The sequence below is a fragment of the Neoarthrinium moseri genome (assembly GCF_022829205.1).
Source record: "Neoarthrinium moseri strain CBS 164.80 chromosome Unknown scaffold73_Wmoseri_CBS_16480, whole genome shotgun sequence".
NCBI classification, from domain to species: Eukaryota; Fungi; Ascomycota; class Sordariomycetes; order Amphisphaeriales; family Apiosporaceae; genus Neoarthrinium; species Neoarthrinium moseri.
The window spans coordinates 63,674-81,902 of NW_026055187.1; the positions used below are offsets into that span (position 1 = coordinate 63,674).

Sequence of the window (18,229 nt, forward strand, 5' to 3'; positions counted from 1 at the left end):
GGGCAGAGTTTACCTAAGGAGTCGCATACTTGGGTGAATCATGCCGACATGGACGAAGCCCAACGGTGGCGGGGATTGGTCTCCATTCTGCCGCCACCTAGGGGGTCCCTGCTCTGCCTGTTGCCCCCACTGAGGTCCCCCAGAGCAGGCGGTGAGAGCGCTGGAGCTGGGCCCAGACACAACAGACCTGAGAATCCTCGTCATCGATCAGCCGCTAACCGAATAGTGCTAAGGCTCGTCGGTAGCTCTGAAGCTCTCTGAAGGCTGATCTGAGAGTTGCACTCAAGCTGTTCAATGCTACCTGGCCAAGATTCATAGCAGATCAGAAGCCTGAGCTGGTTATATATATAATCCCCTACATGGATGCACGCATTGGGTGCCGCATTTGCCTTGATGTTACCAGGCGCTTTGATTCTTGACCTTCATTTGTTGCGCTGCCGCTTATTGCAAAGTGCCTTCAGCTTGACAGCCACTTGCCAGATGTCCTATAAGTATCGTGAATACAATATCTCGACAAACTTGGCTTGCTTGATGTGACCGCATCTTCTCTACAGATGCAACAGCGGTTTTTGTGCGCCTCTGGACCGAGTCAAACATAACTCGCCCAACGCCTTCGCAACTCAGATGGCAAGCTACCCACGAACCTTGGGCTACAGCCGTTACCAGGGCTGCTATAAGGCGTGAACTCTGCCCAGCGTGGCCTTGACCATAAAGAACACACCATCGCACTCGCTAGTCACGAAAAATCAGCCTGCCTGCTATCATGATTGTCTAGGTATCTACAGGAATCAATTGCCACACACGGGCCTGGCTCAAGCTACGGTATTCATTCCAGACGTCAAATGTGCCTTCGTTGCAATGCTTTTTAGACTTGTCTACCCCAGGCTTCTAGGTATTCGTACAAGCGAAGAGTATTGTACAGCCAAACCCGTATGTCCCTTACCCGGCATGCTGGGGCCGGTTGACATGGTATCTTGACGTCCCCTTAGTACGCCTTTCCCAAATTCCCCCCCTGAACGCCCCGAAAATACAATCAAGCCCAGATGAATCCGTCTCGTACCAGGTCGCTCACTTCGAGGCGAACCTGTCAATGTCCTTATCCTTGACGCTCCAGCCATTGTACTGCTTCTTCAGCACCTCATTCTCCTTGTTCATGGTGGCCACCCAGTCGAGCAGCGCGTCGCCAGCAGCGTCTATCAACAAGGCCTTTTCCTTCCTGGCCGCCTTTTCCTCCAGCTCGCGTCTTTTGCGCTCCTCCTCCTTGCGCAGCTCGTCACGTGCCCTACGCTTTGCGCGGCGGTCCTCCACGCCCCGTTCACGATCGGCCAGATAGCGAAGACTGTGGCCGAGGCCGGCACTCTCGCTGGAAAGGCCGCGGTGTGCACGGTCGAGCGGCGGCTGGGTGAAGAACAAGACGCGACCCTGTTCGTCGCGCTGGAACTGCTCGCGAACCTCGGGGGGGATGGCAGCGTTCGTCGCGTCATTTAGCGTGTACACCTCGACCGGACGGGGAGGGTTGTACGTGTTGGGCACGCCGGGGGTAGGGGGCGGAGGAACCGCCGTGCGCGCCGGCGACGGGGCCAGGCGCTGACTGGGGTCGTAAGGGATCATGGGCGAGTTGGCGGGCGGATGATGGGGTTGATGGTGACTCATGGGGACGGGCGCAGGGTTATACGGCGGTGCAAACCCGTTGTACGCCGGAGGCTGGTGCGGCTGATGGGCTGAGTACTGCGGGGTGTGCGGTGGCATCTGCGGCGTCGAATGATGCATTCCTGGGTGGTTGCCGTACTGTGGCACCGGAACGGGCGTTGGACTGGGCCGCGCGGCCGAGTAGTGCGGTGTGTAGGCGGCGCCAGTCGGTGTCGGCGGTGCTGCGACTGGAGCAAAGTGAGGCGCGTTGCCCATGGCGATGTCGCCTTGGCTGTCCATAGCCCGCTGCATCATGGAAGGGCGCCGCGTCGGATCGACAGGCACTGGTGGCGGAGTGGGCTCAGGCGGGGGAGATTCCTGACAGAAGAATAAGCAAGCAATTTACCGAGGGAGACAGGCCGCGCAATCGATAAGAACACACGGATAGGGCAACAGGAAGGGAGCGAGGGATGACGGGCTTATCGGCATGCCACGCAAAAAATGAGACAGGTGGAAATAGGCAACAGGACACCACTCACATTGGCTTCTCGTTTCCGGCAATGCACCGCCCCTACGAGAGGGGGTGCGTTTGGTGCTCCCCATGTCGGCTTGGGAAGGGGATCATCCGGCTTTGCGTCATCCTGAAGCAGGTGCTTGATGGGGCTGGGGAACTTCTTCAGCCTGCGCGGGACATCAAACAGGTCCATCTCGTAGTCCTTTTCTCGGACCTCGTCGGGCAGGCAACTGGCCCAGGTCTTGATCTTGTTGAGCCTGTGCTTCTCCTCATTGTACCGTGCCTCGCAAACGTAGACGTCCTTGTCTTTGGGAAGGCCACGAGGTCTGCCCTTGCTGTAGCGGGTAATGAACATGACGAAGCATCGGTCCACAACCTCGTCAATGCTATGATCCCTGTACTGGCCAGTCTTGACTACTTCATTCTCGAAGAAGTGCTTCTCAAAACGATGGACTGTCTGCTCCGGCCGGTAGTACCAGCAAGCGTTGACAAATGGTTTACCGGCCTTGTCAACATATGTCCGGTATATCTGAGCGACGATGGGTTTGGTCAGGTCATTCGGATTGGTGATGTGTACCCAATCGCCTGGTCGACGGTTAGCAGCGCCTCTCGCTTAGTGGCAAACAGATAATCTAGGACAGAATGGCTCGGAGAGACTCACCAACTTTCCAAAGCTCTCCTTTGTGCTGGATCTCGGATACAGGACGACGCCCTTCTTCGTCCTCGAACTCATCGTCGGGTCTAGCCTTTTCTTGTTCGGCCAGAATACGAGCCTGGGCCTGCAGCTCCACGGCATCCCGGTAAATCTGGCTGTCCTCCTCGTTGTACGTCTTGGCGTTGTTGAACATGAGCTCGGTATCCTGAAGCACCTGATCGAGGTTTTGATACTTCTTGCGCTTGGCCTTCTTCTTGATGGTGTCGAGCGCAATAGGGTTCTGGATGGCGTCGTAGTAGTCAGGAGCAACTGACTTGTCCGGCAGCCTCTCGAAGGGCAGGATCAGAAGTTCCCCATCGGGAGCCCTGAACTTGCGCAAACCCTTGAGGAACGCATATATGCGGGCTTCGAGCGGCGTGAAGACCTTGGGCGGGCGGCGTCCACCCTTCTGGGGCTGCTCATCTCTGGCATCAGACTTGCGACCACCGCGACCCCTTCTGCGGCGCCGCCCGCCTTCGTCATCAGAGTCATCGTCCTCGTCGTCCTCGTCGTCTTCATCGTCGTCATCCTCCTCCTCCTCGTCCTCTTCGTCTTCCTCAGGCGGCGGAGAGTCTTCGGCTTCTGGGATGGGGCCGAGGTCGGGGAGGACGGCTTCATCGGCGGTAATGGTTTCATCGTCTACCAACTTCTGGAGCTCCTCCTTAAAGATCTCACGGAGACGCACGGCGTCTTGGAAGATGCCCGATGACGGGCGGTTGTAGACTTGGGCATTATGACAGATCTTGGCCACATCCCTGACGAATTCGGAGAAGGCAGAGTACTGCTTTTTTAACTTCTTGGTCTGTAGTAATGCATCCGGTTAGTATACTGCCATGGGGTTTCTCTAGGTGCGCAGAAATCCATACTCTGATTGTGCTGAAGGCTACGGCCTCATCAATGACATCGTAGTAGTCAGGGACAAGTCGCCTGTTGGGAATGCGCTGGAAAGCCTGGGCCACATGGTAGCCATCGGGTTCTCTGAAGCTTGAGAGATAGTTGGCTGTGTTCTCGATGACGGTGAGCATGTCCGTAGAGAGGCCTGATAGCGCTCCGTCCTCGTCATTCTCAGCATCGGCGTCGGCGTCGGCGTCGACGTCCGCATCGGCATCGGCATCGGCATCGGCGTCGTCGCCCTGTCTATCCATATCTACATCTCCGTCGGCATCAGCATCGGCGTCGGCGTCTGCATCTGCGTCAACATCGGCTACGGCTGCAGCTTCAGCGTCAGCTTCAGCATCGCCGTCTGCGTCTGCGTCTGCGTCGGCATCCGCGTCGGCATTGGCCTCGGTATCGGCATCCGCGCCGGGGGTTGCGCCAGTCTTGTTGGCGTTTCCCGGGGCAGTGGCAGGGTCGTTGTCCTTGCGCTCGCCGTCGGCGGCCGCTCTAGCCTCGATGGACTCGCGCACCGAGGTCGCGCTGGTGGCCTCGTTCGCGTCCGCCATTGTGAAGTCGCCCGAGACTAGATCGATGCCAGGATGCGCGGTCGCACTGTGCTTGCATCAATGGGCCAAGCAAGCACCAAAACCAACTCAATAGAAGCAATGCACGGCGTTGCGCAAGCAGGAAAGTTGCAGTGTGTTGGCGCGCAAAGCACTTCGCATCACTCTCGCAACGGAAAGCTCCCTGCTGCTGCTGGTTGGCGCCAGAAATTCATGGCCAACGCGACCGTGTTTAGCCGACTAATTCCCGCCCCCGTTGCCCATTGCCCGTCCCACGTCCCCGATCCCCGGCTTCCGACTTTCCCTCTGCTGGATTTAAGCTATGGCTCGAGCGCCCTTTGTGATTTAGCTAGCCTGGTACGTACCCAGGTCCGTCAGCCGTCAAATCGTCCATGTCTTTGCCGTCCATCCACCAGTTCATCCATCCACTTTCCAAGAGCTAGCTGCCTGGTACCCTCGTATGTGGTATCGGAGGCCGGCGCAAATATGCTTTCCGGAATGTTTCGTCGCATTTGTCTTTTTCACAGTGACGGACCCAAACCTGTCTATACTTTTGTGCTACTCATGGAGTCCAGTGCTCCTTGCTAGAACTTGGTTTACGACCCGCAACCCTTCGAGTTGGCACTATATGTACTGCCCTCTGTCTACTCTCTCAGGGGTCGGCCATTGGTCGCCTGTTTCAGCCTTGAAAGCATTCCAGTCAACATCCAACATGGGTAATTCTTCTGCAAAACGGATGTGAATAGATAAATACGAGCTCATATTTATTGGTTCTGTCATTGCAACTAAAGGAGCGGCTGGATCAATGAACGACTATTAGCTAATCACAACCACCATCCCAGTCTAGTCATCCCCGAAATATCCCATTGTCTCCTCAGCCGTTTGCCTATTATTGGCACGCCGTCTGTGTGACCCGGGCCCTGTTGGCCTTTAGACGCAGTAAGGCAGGTTGTTGATCGGCTTGCAAGTCGTCTTGGCCGGGCAAGCGCCTCCATCCTAGAAACGTTCAGTCAGCACTGCACGGGACTCCAGACAGGTTGAAAGTTCTCACCAGCCACTTCCCGTCGACGTTGCACACGAGCCACCCTGAGTTGTCCGGCTTGCAAGCGTACGAGGGAGGAGTGCACTCTGGCTTGGGGTTCGTCTCGTAAGGGGTTGATGGAACTGCCAGGGCAGTGGCGGCGAGGGCGAGGATGGTAAAGGCCTTCATATTGGTAGACTTGGGGGACAGGTCAACGAAAGTTTTGGTGTTTTGTCGTTGTGGTGTAGGGGGGAAAAGAATTGCTGTGGACTGTTTGATGCGCTTGCTGAGGAGATGGAGAATCTGGAAATGGCACCCTGATGCTGCGATATATATACCTGGAATCTCGTATCTAGGGTTCGGACAAGTTGCCGTGGCTCTTGTCATATCTGCTGATTTGCCTAGGAATGCATTCCACCCGGAGTCCTACGAAAGCCATCGTATTCGCCGAAATCCTATCACGGCGCACTCTCAGTAGAGACGCCTACTCGGAATACCTCAGCCGTGAACCACCTCACCTATACTGCCCTACTGACGGAAGAACCCATGGCTATTTTTACTAACTTTCGGGCTTGCCACCTAGCCATAGCAGGCTGAACAGCTTCTAGGACTCGTAATAAGGACACTAGGCGTTGCTGTCCTTGCCGAAAAGCAGGCCACTTCTCCGCATTTCGCACTATACCGCATGCCACTGATGAGTGAGCTGGACAAAACGTTACATGTTTTCGGGTCATTGAGACATGCTTATTGGCGACGACACGAAGTTAATTGCTCAACTTTAAGCTTATGGCGCATTAGTGCCAGTCCCATCGGTGGGCACGAATCGCAAGACGAAGTGGCTTGTGGAGCTGACGGTCACGGGAAGGAAATACGAGGCTGGCCACATTCCAACCACGAGATGTAACGAGAATCCATCGTTGTCGAATTTCAGGCTGGAAGCTGAAAAGCCATCACTGGCATCGTCTCCACGGCGCCAGCTGGACTTATTTTTGGTAACGGTATTAGTGTCATACCTTTTTAACTTTCGGCCTTATTCTAGCAAAGTTTTGACATGAGCTGAGACTACCTATGTCACTTGCATAGCTCAGTATAGAGTAGAACGGGTCAGGCTATCTTTGGAGCCTCAGATCTGACTGTTTGGAAAGAACAGGACAGGTGAAAGAGCAATTCGGTGGTCAGGGACGAGGTGCGTGCCTGTACAGACTACTTCCTATTCAGATCGCAGAACGGCTTTGAAAGTCAAAATTTGGACTCGGACATGTGTATCGTCCGAACAGAGACTTCGGCGTTCCTTTCATTCCTGATGCTGCCTTTGTTGCTGTAGTCCTGCCGGGAACGGGATAATTGTCTTGTCCTGAACGGCAAGCCCTTTGTGCGCTCTAGTTTGCAAGGGCATTTCACCATAAGATATTGAGTCAGGAAGGCGCGATAGGTTATGGTTGTAAATTCTATCTGTGGCTTGTAAACCGTTTTTCATAGACGTAAAACAGCAACTGTCAACTGTTCGAGAAGAATCCACTGATCCAACATGAGAAAGTCATGTTGCACCGCCGTATAAAGAACTGTTTTTCGTCAGATATCAGCAGGACTGTATGCCGCATATTGAGTCTGTCCAAATCAGCGACCACGTCCAACAAAGCATCAGCCCGGTCAGAATCGGAACAGAATGGGCGCGGATCTTGTGAACGTGCAGAATGCTAGCACGCAAGATGTGTTCAACATGAAGGAGCTCCTCACTGCATACTTCGAAAATGACTCGCAGCAACGCATCACACTTGAGAAACTGGTAGGAGCTGGGAAGGTTTCTGTCGCTTGGCGCATCCTGTACCGCTCTGACAACAACACCATCCAGAGACTCGTCCTGAAGCACCTGCAAGAAGCGCTTCGTTATGACAAAGACTTCGTGCAAGGCGACGATGATGAAGAAATGGATGACAATGGACTTGGTGAGGATATAGCGGATGGTCAACAGGAGGAAGTGAACGATATTACAAAAGAGAAGAATATCTTGAAAGTGAGACTGATGAGATGCCATAGTGAAGTGCACTACTGATCAACCACACGATGTGCAGATATTGAAATGGGCAATGCATATTGTGCACATGGTAGAGATTCCGGAAGACCCGCTGAAACGAAATATCCCAATGCGACCTCATCGGTTAGGCCATTGGATATACCTTGAATGGGTTGAGAATGGGGACGTCAATAACTTCATTAGCAAAGCCTTGGCTGCAAAAGTAGAGGTGGTCCCAAATAGACTCCTGTGGAGGTTTTGGCTATGTAGTAAGTCCACGCCTCTAGATTCCCGACTCTGCGCTTCCGAGCTCAGCACATCATTTCTAGTGCTTCGCATGGTTGTGGCCATGGGCTGGCCTCCTGAACCTGTCGGAGATGCTTCTCCAGTTGGGGGCATGATTGAGCGAACTTCAACGAAACCAGTCCGCGGGATCGTGCACAATGATGTGAACAATGGAAATGGTTTGTCTGAACATCCACCCTCGAGCTTTCTGTTCAATACGGGAGCTGACGCCAGAATTCGCAGTCATGTTTGGTGGTTTCACCGCCGGCCTGGACGAAGAGCATGATGTTTCTCCTCCATTGAAATTGATAGATTGGGGAGAAGCAGCAGAGTTCAAGTGTGTACACGAAATCTAAGTGCTAAACCAGACCGCCTCTTTCGCGGTGTCCTTTAAGCTTACTTGACTGGACGGCGCTGACCATGCTGACTGTGAGATAGGGGATTTGATGGCGTGGCGGAAAGCTTGTTTGACGTCGCAACAGTGAGTTTGGTGCTTTTTAAATTCTCTCTGGCTGAGACTTACGGTAAAGCCAGGTCATGATATCCATCGTGTTGCTGTCAGAAGACGAGGGCATCGATCTCGGGCCTGGTAGTTATGAAGTGCCGTTCCAAGCATCAGCTCGTGCGCCTAAAATCCAGACGACAGCTGTGAGCTTACTTCCCGACGAAAATGGAAAGAATCCAGTTCCGTTCCTTGAAAACGACCTGAAGGCAGCTATATGCACATGTTTGGCCGGGGAGGAGAGCGATCGGCCCAAAATAACAACGTTAGTTGACCAAGCCGTGCATGCCATCAGGCACAGGAATGAGCAATGGTACGCGAACAATGGTCACCCGAGACCCCAGTTAGAATCAGATCAGAACATAGATGCCATCATCAAAGCATGTCTTTTGAATGCCCCGGGAGCTGGGTGAGCAGCGTGGCATTGGGATCATGTCAAGGTTGGAGAATGTCACGGTGGGACAAATCTTGAGGAGCATCTATTGGCCGGGCCATTGTGAAACCGATATGTATCAGAATCCTAATGTATCGCTTCTATATAATGACGGATAATGAAGGGCTTTTCGGCGTCTACCACCGGTACTACAGGTGTGTTAGTAAACCATAAGACGAATTTGAAAACTGATGAGCTTACTCGGAACTCCTTGTTTTCCTTGTCTGTCAAGTCCATGAATTCGCTATTCTCCTTGTGGCCCACGTGCAGTTTATCCCTTCGCTTATTCTCCCACGAGTAATACGCCATCAGCACAGCAGTAAGGGCCACTGCAGCCGCAGAGGTAGCCACAATCGCAATCTTTGCGGGAAGGTAGTTAGGCTTGTCAGCGTCTCTGAAAGTTAGAGGACCAATGATATTGCCGAGACCTGCGCCTTTATCAGCTTCTGTGTTCCATACAAGACGGGGTGACAAAACCGACAGAAGGACATCAGTAGTGCCGCGTTCATGGTGACTTTTTTGGTATGACCCGCGTAATTCGCCGCAGCGTAAGAGTACAGCAAGGGGAGAGATGAACCAATGATCTGTAAAACAATCCATCAATGCGTGGGCTCAGGAGCACAAATGATCATAACAGAAGCAGGTGCGTTCAACCTACATTCGTGAGATAGTTACCAGTTAGGAGCGCGCCTTTGTTGTTTGATGGTGAGAAGGCCAACAGAGAACCTCCCAATATGCCGCCGATCAATATGATCACGATGGCAACGGGTCCACGAGTGTTGTACTTCGTCGCAACTACACCTGAAGTAATCACCGAGAAACAAGCTACCACACCACTTGGGATGCTAAGCAGCGCTGTCTCTTTGCTGGTATACCCAAAACCCTTGATGATAGTAGCCTGATAGCTGCTGACAGCCCCGTTCGGAACGCTACTGGCAATAGTAATGAGGCACAGCAACCAAGTCTGCGGATCTAGGAAACACTCAAGCACCTGATACGGTTTGAAATGCTTGTTCTCAATACCGGTCTGGTTCTCTCGTACTCGTTCGATGGCCCAGATCTTCTCCTCGCGACTAAGCTTGGAGGACATGGGGCTATCAGGCATGAAAACCATGACGAGAATGCCGACGGCAATGGTGATAAGCCCGAAAAGTAGGAACATGATCTGCCAACTCGTGAATTGGTCGCCGAGGTAGTGCTGGAACCCGAAGGAAGTCAAGGCGCCAATGATGGTGCCAGTCCCGGTGCCGACGTACCAGAACGCGACTCGTGCTGGTTGCTCAGACTTCCGATACCACATCGACGTAATAAGAATCAAGGCCGGAGCCACGGCAGACTCAAAGCAGCCCAGAAGTACTCGCAACGAAACCAGTGCAGCCCAGTTGTGGGCGGCTGATGTTAAAGCCACCATTAGACCCCACAAGGTAACATTGGCACCTAGATACTTGGCAGTCGGCAGGCGTTGCATGAGATAGCCGGTGGGGAACTCGAACGCGAGGTAGGAAACATAGAACACGAGAGCCAGCTGCGAGAACTGGTCACCGGTAATGGATGTGTCCTCTTGGAGACCCATGACATTGGCATAGTTGACTGGGCCGTATCAGTGCTTTTCTGTGACGACATACTAGAGAGAAAACCTACTCAACGTCTTGTCCAGGTATTGGAGGTTATAACAGGCCCCTATGTTGTTTCAGACCGTTAGACATAGCCGTATTCGAATGCGAATGTTGAAGACACTTACACATCAGCGGCACTATCCACCAGTCAATCTTGTGAACAAGCTTCTTCTCATCAATTTCGGTCATTACGGTCATAGTCTCATGATCAAGGTACTCCAACGCCGCATCGACGTCACCGGAATGGGGCATCTGCCCTTCCGTGTCTTTTTTCTCGGCCGTCATTGTACAGCTGGGTATAGTAAGAAGGGTATAAGATCGAACGCGTGCGGTATCGAGGCTATCCAAGTGGGGGTGAGAGAGTTGAAACTGGTAGCTAGAGACTCAGCTAGAGAAGGAACATGTTATTGATTCAAGAAAGAGTCGTAGATGTCATATACCCCTAGCAACTAAATGGCCTGCTCAAAATGCCTTATCATTCGGCCCAACTGCCTGTATGAGTCCTATGACCCCGCAATACATGGTAGTGTCATAATCCTCGCAATATGTAGACACGGAATTGGGGGTGGCATCTTCCTGGTTAGTGTGATCGGAGCATTGGGTGGTGATGACTGATAAGACACTGAGGAGTCGTCCCCATGAGAAAGGGGCCGGGCTAGCGAATGAGGTTGCATATGTGCGAGCGCAGACAGAGTAAAAAAGACAGGGGGGTTGGCGGGCCCTTGAGATCTGCAAGTGGCACATTTGCTATCTGGTTATCATGCAACCGGTGCTCCGGGGATGCAAGCCGTACGGCATTGAGCAACCGATTGATCGGAGTGATCCGAACGTGCTGCGACTTAGTTGTAATAACCATATAATGTCCCGTGGATGCAAGCAGTCAAGCCCGGGGGAGTGAAACGCCAATAATCTTATTTTTGGGCTACATTTGGGTTGTGCAAGCATCAACGTCTATTACGTGTTCAGATGTTGACCTTCGGACAAGTCCGCAGCAAGAATTGCAGCAATACATGCGCGGGTGTTGGCACGGCTCTGAGTAATCCTTTCGGGGGACAAAACCTCACGATGCCGGATCTTGATCACCGAAGTCGAAGCACAGAAGATGCAGCACAGATAGCGCCTGTCGTGGTGTGATGCGGGTATCGGGTTTGCTCTTCAATCCACTGGACACGGCTTCGTAGCCCCCTTCCATCTAAATTGCCTGTCCGCGTGATGACCAGCTGGGCGTCCAACATGCCTTGGGGCTTCCATCCTCCGCTGGTATCGTATAACCTCACGGGGCCACACTGCCAACGCTTTGGGTTAAGTGGCAGTTGCCCCTACAGTGTAGCAAGATCACCCAAGCTTTCACCAGATTCTGGTGGAGAAAATGCCTGCTGGGCTCACACATTCTCTCTTCGCCATCCTAAGATGAGGTGTGCGGTGAAACGAGCACGACACTATCGCCTAAACGTCACAGTCAGTGCATGATGCAAAGTCAAGTTTTGGGAGGCATGCTACCTCGAACAAACAGCATCTCGGACTTCTTAGTGACCGTCTGTAGGACTAAGGTTAGCACAGTGGCATGACGTGGCATATCGTATGGCTCACTAACCCTGATCTCCTCGTCTTCATCATCCTCATCCACGACATAGATGGTCTCTACAACGTCACCCAGCACCAGATTCATGTGGCTGTCATAGGCCTAAAGTAGAAATTAGCAGCCTAACCCCGATCGCGTGGCATCTCGACCGTGACAACGCACATGCAGTCGGCCCTTGAGTTCCCTGTCGCCTCGCAGCTTGACGAAGACGACCTCATCGAGAAGCAGGCGCACCAGGTCCAGGGGCTCCGAGACAGAGCCCGCAGCAGCTCCTTCTTCGCCTTCGGCCATCGTGGATATTCTCTGATCACGTGCGCCGGAGATTTTGATGGTTGGGGTGCGACGGTGAGGTTGCGTTGGTCTGTGAATGTCCGAGTCCTCTCGCGCTGGTTTGCGGTTGCTGCTCGCTTGGCAGTGGCCGCCGCGGGAGCAGGGGTTGCGCCCAGCGGAGGCACTGGAAAATCTTGCTGCCGGGCCCGACCCTCAGCCACCGATTTCCCGCCCGAGGCCCTGGGAGGCCCTGGAACGCCCCTCGCCTAGCGGGGACCAAGGCAGTTAGTTAGAGCCCGAGCTTCACCATGATCCGCAGTTGGCACTATCAACGCCTTCCCGTTCAGTATCTCCACTTCCCCAGATTCGTGAGTGGCCTCATCCCAGCATGACCCACCATCTGGCCATTGGCAATGTTCGCGGCGTCGCCTGTTGTCGAGCTCGCAGGGTCTCGGACCATGGCGTGTAGGGGGCCGAGAGGCACGGCACCGCCCGCCCTGGCGTTGCGGGTGCGGCGATGGCCACAGCCCGGGTCGACTGGTCGGCATGCTGGGCTGCGAGCGGGGGCGGCCACCCGTCCCTCCTTGACCACGGGCATCTGCCGCCGATTTGGCCTCAATCATGAAGCGCGTCGTGCAGCACCGACATGGGCAGCTTCCTCATCGAGGCACTCGGGGTTTACTCCCGAGGACGCCATGCTCCTTGACACGCTAATACGCTCACAAGAACGTCGCGTGCTTCGGGACGGGGACATAGTCACATCGCATGTTGGGGCTTCTGGGGCGCTACCGTCAGGAACGTCTGCTGCAATGTCTGTCCACGGACCGAAGTATCAAGGTGAACAGACAGAACGCTTGATAGCAGCGCTTCCGACTCCATTCCAGAATGCTCTTCAGGCGATGCAACAGCAAGATAGTCGAAGGCTGCTGTTCTACTTGCACCAGATTGTGGCCATGCCTGAGGATGAGATGGTCGCGGCGGTCCAAACCATTCCAAGAACTACCTTCTCTGAGTTCCTGCGCTCTCTGGATCCTCTCGATGTTGTACCAGAGAACGATCCCACCCATGGGGTTCACATCAATCCTGGGCTGTGGATGGTTCTAAATATGGGAGCAATAATCGACGAATGGGGCGTGAGGGTGCTCTACGCCAGACTCCTGCGACAGATGCTGACGCTTATGCGAGCTTTACACGCATCCGGCTCAGTCTTGAACGTCAACGACTACGTACCTCTTCTGAGAGCTGCCGGCGCATCGTCTGACGTGGCTGTTGTAAAGCTACTATGGGGCCAGATGATCGAACACGGTATTTCATACTGGAGGCAGGGGAGTATTTACAATGAGTTCGTCAAAGCAAGGCTTCTGGTAGAGCCTGCGTACTTTGGATTCGACAAAACGCGTCTTGCGATGACAGCACGGAACCTGCACAGGAGGGGCCGTGTGCGCCTACATGCGGAGACGATAGGGGGGCTTGATCGTCTGAGGCTCGCGACCAGACAGCGATCGTACCGCTTCGGACTGAACAAAAACATACCACATGCCGAAGACCTGTCCCGCATAATGAGGAAGCCTCGATCGGCAACCCGTATGTTCTACTACATCCAACATTGGGGGTTCCATGTCACAGAGAGACTCCTTTGCAGTTTGATGAGAGGATTTGGGCGCGCTGGTGCTCTCCGATTCATTCAGTATCGCATATTAGAGGATTACTTTGCTATCACTGTCCGCCAGAACAAACGTTGCGATGAGGTATATGTTGGACCTACTCCGCCCAGAACGACTCCGCATAAGGATCCGTTACGAGCACGGGCGCCCACCATGAAGCCATCGGCACGCCTGATGGAGGCCGTCATTGATGTATACTGCTCGAATGGCTACCTTTCTACGGCTTTCACTATTGTCGACTACCTCTCGAGCAAACACCGAATTCCCATTAGTCCAAAAGCTTGGTTTGAGCTGTTTGAGTGGACCTATGTATTGAGCAGCCCGGCCGTTAGCACTGGATGGAATTACGTAGGATTTCGGCAACGCATACCAAGCACCGATGCTGTCGAGATGATCTGGAATACGATGACTTCACCTCCATACAAGGTTGAGCCTGGCTTCAAACAGTATGACCTTTTGATAAGATCGCTTCTAGGGCAATCCAAGATTCACCAGGCGATGAAATACATGGAGTCGGCTCGAAAGTTTCACCAGAAGCAATGTGCTGACTGCGAGAGCGCGGCATTGGAATACACCGGCGCCCGGCAGACGGGTGTAGATGCCACGGCAGCGCTACGACGATTCCAGCGTGCTCGCTTCCTGAAAGAGTACATGTGGCATCGAATGAACGGATGGTGTAACGATCTTCTGAAGCATAAATGGCGGCCCAAGGAGCTCCATGACGGGAGCCGCTGGATTCCGGACGTGATCAGGGATTGGCGAGACTTCATCCGCAATCCCGTGCAATATAGAACTGCCACGGGGTTTGTGGAGATGTACGATCCTGCAGAGGAGATCCCGGAATGGATCCACGTGCGAGATGATACGCTTCGTGTGCCGGTACGGGAGGGAGGGGAAACGCACCTCGCCGAGATACACCAGGCACAGTACCGGGTTGCCAGCAAACACTCAGTCGGGAACTTGATGAGCACTAGACTAAGTCCGCTGGCTATCCTCAAGGGCGACCTCATCAAGGCGAGGAAACGGACTAGGAGGGGCAGGCTATACTTGGCCCGTCAGGCGGAGCGGCTTACCGCCATGAGTGATGAAAGGATTTCCTCGGCGTCTACATTTTCGGGGCAGGGAGACGGTCCTGACGGCGAGGACCAGGGTGAAGCTGATAACTGGGATGACGACGACTGGTAGAGTACGATGAAAGATGATTGCATACCGTGAATACAATACCGGCGGTTATGTACCATACAACTATCCTTGAAATGTGCACAGATGATCCCCCATTGACCACGGAGCTTCCATCAAATGAGCCCAGCTTTCGTTGCACAAGCCAGTTTTATCCACTTTGAACCAGGACTTCTATAATCTTGCCGTGTTCCTGTCCAGTTCCGATAGAATTGTAGCCTATTCTGACCAAATCAAGAAGAATGAGTAGGTCAGCTTGTACCAAGTGTATGTACATTGCTGGAGGGACCTTCGCGTTTATCTCATGATTGTATTTATCCAATTAATCTTTGTAAGTTTTACTATTTTATCTGGCATATGTGCTCTGCACCTTGCGTATCTGAACATGCTCGCAACATCACAACTTGACCTTCTCAAGGCGGAGATCGTTTATGACCATATACCGGCTGAGAGAAATCCAGCCCCAGCGGAACCACACCATCTGGCTCTTGTGCGCGTCCGTCATGGCCTGGCGCGCGGTGCCGGCGCTCTCCCGGCCGCCAAAGAGGCTGCTCATGTTGACCAGCCGGCCCGGGTTGCCCTGGCCGTTCTTCTTCCGCCCCTCGGCGCCGGCCAGCATGGAGTCAAACATCGTGGCGAACATGTCGAGGAACGTGCCGTACTTGCGCAGCACGTTGACCGTGGTCAGGGTGTACAGGTCGACGGGGGACGCAAAGCCCGACCTACCCGCCGTCAGGGCCGACAGGAAGCGCCGAGCGCCGCGGTACAGCGAGATGTGGTTGGGGTGCGAGGACACGCCCTGGCTGTCGAAGGTGATCAGCACGTCGATGGAGGCGGCGGGCGCGGCGGAGGAGGGCGAGTTCGGACGGAGTAGATAGGGGGCGAAGGCCTTCGATAGGAGGGTCGAGATGCGTTGCTCGTCCCAGGGGGTCGTCATGCTGTCGGGGAAGTCCCTGAGGCGTCGTGTTAGTCGGAGCCGTTCGGCCATGCCATAGTGCAGAGCATAGGGGGGGAGGCACGTGGGCAAATGCGCAGGGCAGGTTATCCTGGCACGGCATATTCAAAAAGACGCAAAATCGGTAACTTACGGGCTATCAATGACAAAGACGTCGTCCTCCTGTCGCAGGCCGAGAAGCATGGCGCTCTTTACCAGCTCCTTCTTCCTCGTCTCGCCCAGCCCGTCCGCGTTGCCGGTGCTCAGGCACAGGATCTTGACGTGGTTGCCGGTCTCGGGCCGGGTGAGGGCCAGCACCGTAGGCGCAAAGAACATGGCCTCATCGTCCGGGTGGGCAATGAGCAGGCAGATGCGCTTGTTGCGCAGGGTCGGGAAGCGTGTCTGCACGACGGAGCACGTGTAGACATAGAGGAGGGGCAGGACGGCGAACAGGACCCCAATGGTGCTGAGGAAGAAGAGGTCCATGCTGCCGGTGCGGGAGGCGGCTGCCAAATGGGCAATTGAGCTGTGTTGAAGGCAGCTCAATCACCTTCAAGCTATAATGGGCTCTTTCTCTCTATTGCATGCAGAACGCCCAGCTGGGAGGGCGGGAATAGGGAGAGTTCTGGGCGAGCTGGCGGCCGTGATGGAGGTGCGGGACGGCGGGCGGCGCTCGTTTAGGGACCTGCAGCCGCGGGGGGCGAATGCGATGCAGACGCACGACTGACGTCTGTTGGGTCAGGGGGAAAACCGATAGAGAGACGAGCCACGTGCAGTGCCAACACTGCCCCTCTGGGGATAAGGTTGTGTGTATGACAAGTGTAGTATGATCAACAAGAAGGGAGAAGAGAGACCGACAAGCTATGTAGAGCCTTCCGCCCCCCTTCACGAACAAGAGAGAGTATGGAGCAGGTTCACAGTCCGTCCGCCTAGATGGTTGGCCGACGCGGGAACTAGAAAATGCCACCTTGCGATTTGGCTCGAAATGAGGGACGACCTGTCCGTTCACCAACCAGCACGGCCTTCATTCAACCCCCCGGCTCGCCTATCTTCCTGGGGAAATTTGACACTTGACGATCCGGACAGTTTTCATGCCTCACTCCCCTGCGACTTGTGCGAATCGGGGCGCGGATTTGAGGCTCGCGCTACTTCTACATCTGGCAAAGCTTAATGGGTTTAAGGTGAAGGCTTGGGTTTCTTTGTTGGTGGGAATAATAGCACCTTGGGGGCGATGGAGACAGTCGGGTTGCTGCAGATTCACCCAAACAAGCGAAAAGCTGCATCGTGATAGCTCGCTCACACATTGGTCCAAGAGGTGGACGTTTTCGTAGATACTCTCCCTTCCCCCTCATTGAACAGATGGCATGCCACCGTGCTAGGCAAGTTACACTTGCATCTAGGTTGACTGCGCATGAGCCGGCCGCAGTATGCACAGGTTGAAGTTATCGGGTCGAGTCCGCTGCTGAACCTCATTAAGGTACTGGTACCCCCTACGGCGAAAATGCCCTAGCTTGGCCAATGACGGTCCGGGATCCCCACGCCCCTGGAAGCTCCAAGCTGAACAGACGTCCCTGGGCAAGGTTGCACTTGAGCAGAGCTAGCCGCGATTCCGTGCATGGATAACTCCTGTCAATTTTGACGACAGACCATCGTACGGCCGCGGGTTGGGGTTCAACGACCATTGCGCAGAAGCTGCCGAAGAGGACTGCCAACATGGTACAAACACGAAAAGAGCGCAAAGCCGGCCAAGTCCCTCTGGCTCACCCTGACCGATCAGGCCCGTCGGAGAAGACCCTGCTCGACCTCGCAAAAGAACGACAGCTCTTTGAGCAGGCCGACTTGCGGCAACGGAAACTGAGCGGCAGACCGGCATTGCCCAAGCAGGATGATGGCCCCGAGGATCTGGCCATCTCGCCCACGGCGGAACGCGTCTTGGAGACCCTGCTATGGAGCGTGAGCCTGACCATGCTGCACTTCACTCTGGATGTGCTTGTCCAACATCAGTATGCCGTAGAGCTGTCCTGGGCCAAGGCGATTTCGCGATCGTTGTTGGCACTCTTTGGTGAGTCGCCGGGAATCCACCTGTGTTCGTTTCAATGGCTATATCTGACATCATGCGCTCAACATAGTCTTCACGTGCCTCATGTACGTCCTCCACCCACACGCCTCCGCTCCCACCCCAGTGCCCGGCTTGCCAGAACGCTTCCAATCCCCTTTCCGCCAGGCGGTCTTCTTTGCTACTAGCGTGTCGTCCGGCTGCTACCTGATACACATTTCAAACACCTACGGCTACCTCGCTGTCATGAAGCAATCGCCGCCATTAGGGTGTCTCTGGGTGTGGAGCGTGATAGAGCTGAATCTGATCCTCGGCGTACTGTCACTGGCTTGTGCGGGCGTTTTTCTTTGGACCGGAGGATACAAGATTCGATGAGTATATAGATCATGCGATAGAC

The 18,229-nt window shown here is 54.4% G+C and overlaps 8 protein-coding genes across 8 annotated transcripts; 3 read left to right on the top strand and 5 right to left on the bottom strand.

Annotated features, from left to right (window-relative positions):
• Positions 1-1,068: 1,068 nt before the first annotated feature.
• Positions 1,069-4,279, bottom strand: JN550_011756 (uncharacterized protein; the record flags this gene model as incomplete). Its single annotated transcript, XM_049310156.1, has 4 exons — positions 1,069-2,007; positions 2,169-2,728; positions 2,805-3,639; positions 3,704-4,279. 4 exons carry the CDS (start codon positions 4,277-4,279, stop codon positions 1,069-1,071), a joined length of 2,910 nt encoding a protein of 969 aa, XP_049166255.1.
• A 927-nt stretch (positions 4,280-5,206) lies between these two features.
• JN550_011757 (uncharacterized protein) lies at positions 5,207-5,486 on the bottom strand (the record flags this gene model as incomplete). Its single annotated transcript, XM_049310157.1, has 2 exons — positions 5,207-5,272; positions 5,328-5,486. The coding sequence occupies 2 exons, from the start codon at positions 5,484-5,486 to the stop codon at positions 5,207-5,209; spliced, it is 225 nt and encodes a 74-aa protein (XP_049166256.1).
• Positions 5,487-6,963: 1,477 nt separating this feature from the next.
• On the top strand, positions 6,964-8,511 carry JN550_011758 (uncharacterized protein; the record flags this gene model as incomplete). Its single annotated transcript, XM_049310159.1, has 6 exons — positions 6,964-7,311; positions 7,370-7,580; positions 7,641-7,775; positions 7,840-7,933; positions 8,035-8,077; positions 8,131-8,511. The coding sequence occupies 6 exons, from the start codon at positions 6,964-6,966 to the stop codon at positions 8,509-8,511; spliced, it is 1,212 nt and encodes a 403-aa protein (XP_049166257.1).
• A 157-nt stretch (positions 8,512-8,668) lies between these two features.
• Positions 8,669-10,432, bottom strand: JN550_011759 (uncharacterized protein; the record flags this gene model as incomplete). Its single annotated transcript, XM_049310160.1, has 6 exons — positions 8,669-8,680; positions 8,733-8,959; positions 9,013-9,115; positions 9,190-10,121; positions 10,173-10,211; positions 10,273-10,432. The coding sequence occupies 6 exons, from the start codon at positions 10,430-10,432 to the stop codon at positions 8,669-8,671; spliced, it is 1,473 nt and encodes a 490-aa protein (XP_049166258.1).
• A 1,120-nt stretch (positions 10,433-11,552) lies between these two features.
• JN550_011760 (uncharacterized protein) lies at positions 11,553-12,020 on the bottom strand (the record flags this gene model as incomplete). Its single annotated transcript, XM_049310161.1, has 4 exons — positions 11,553-11,593; positions 11,648-11,684; positions 11,742-11,831; positions 11,892-12,020. The coding sequence occupies 4 exons, from the start codon at positions 12,018-12,020 to the stop codon at positions 11,553-11,555; spliced, it is 297 nt and encodes a 98-aa protein (XP_049166259.1).
• Positions 12,021-12,412: 392 nt separating this feature from the next.
• JN550_011761 (uncharacterized protein) lies at positions 12,413-14,848 on the top strand (the record flags this gene model as incomplete). Its single annotated transcript, XM_049310162.1, has 1 exon — positions 12,413-14,848. One exon carries the CDS (start codon positions 12,413-12,415, stop codon positions 14,846-14,848), a length of 2,436 nt encoding a protein of 811 aa, XP_049166260.1.
• Positions 14,849-15,239: 391 nt separating this feature from the next.
• Positions 15,240-16,262, bottom strand: JN550_011762 (uncharacterized protein; the record flags this gene model as incomplete). The annotated part of the gene is made up of 2 exons (XM_049310163.1): positions 15,240-15,795; positions 15,931-16,262. The coding sequence occupies 2 exons, from the start codon at positions 16,260-16,262 to the stop codon at positions 15,240-15,242; spliced, it is 888 nt and encodes a 295-aa protein (XP_049166261.1).
• A 1,227-nt stretch (positions 16,263-17,489) lies between these two features.
• On the top strand, positions 17,490-18,207 carry JN550_011763 (uncharacterized protein; the record flags this gene model as incomplete). Its single annotated transcript, XM_049310164.1, has 2 exons — positions 17,490-17,838; positions 17,906-18,207. The coding sequence occupies 2 exons, from the start codon at positions 17,490-17,492 to the stop codon at positions 18,205-18,207; spliced, it is 651 nt and encodes a 216-aa protein (XP_049166262.1).
• Between the last annotated feature and the right edge of the window lie 22 nt (positions 18,208-18,229).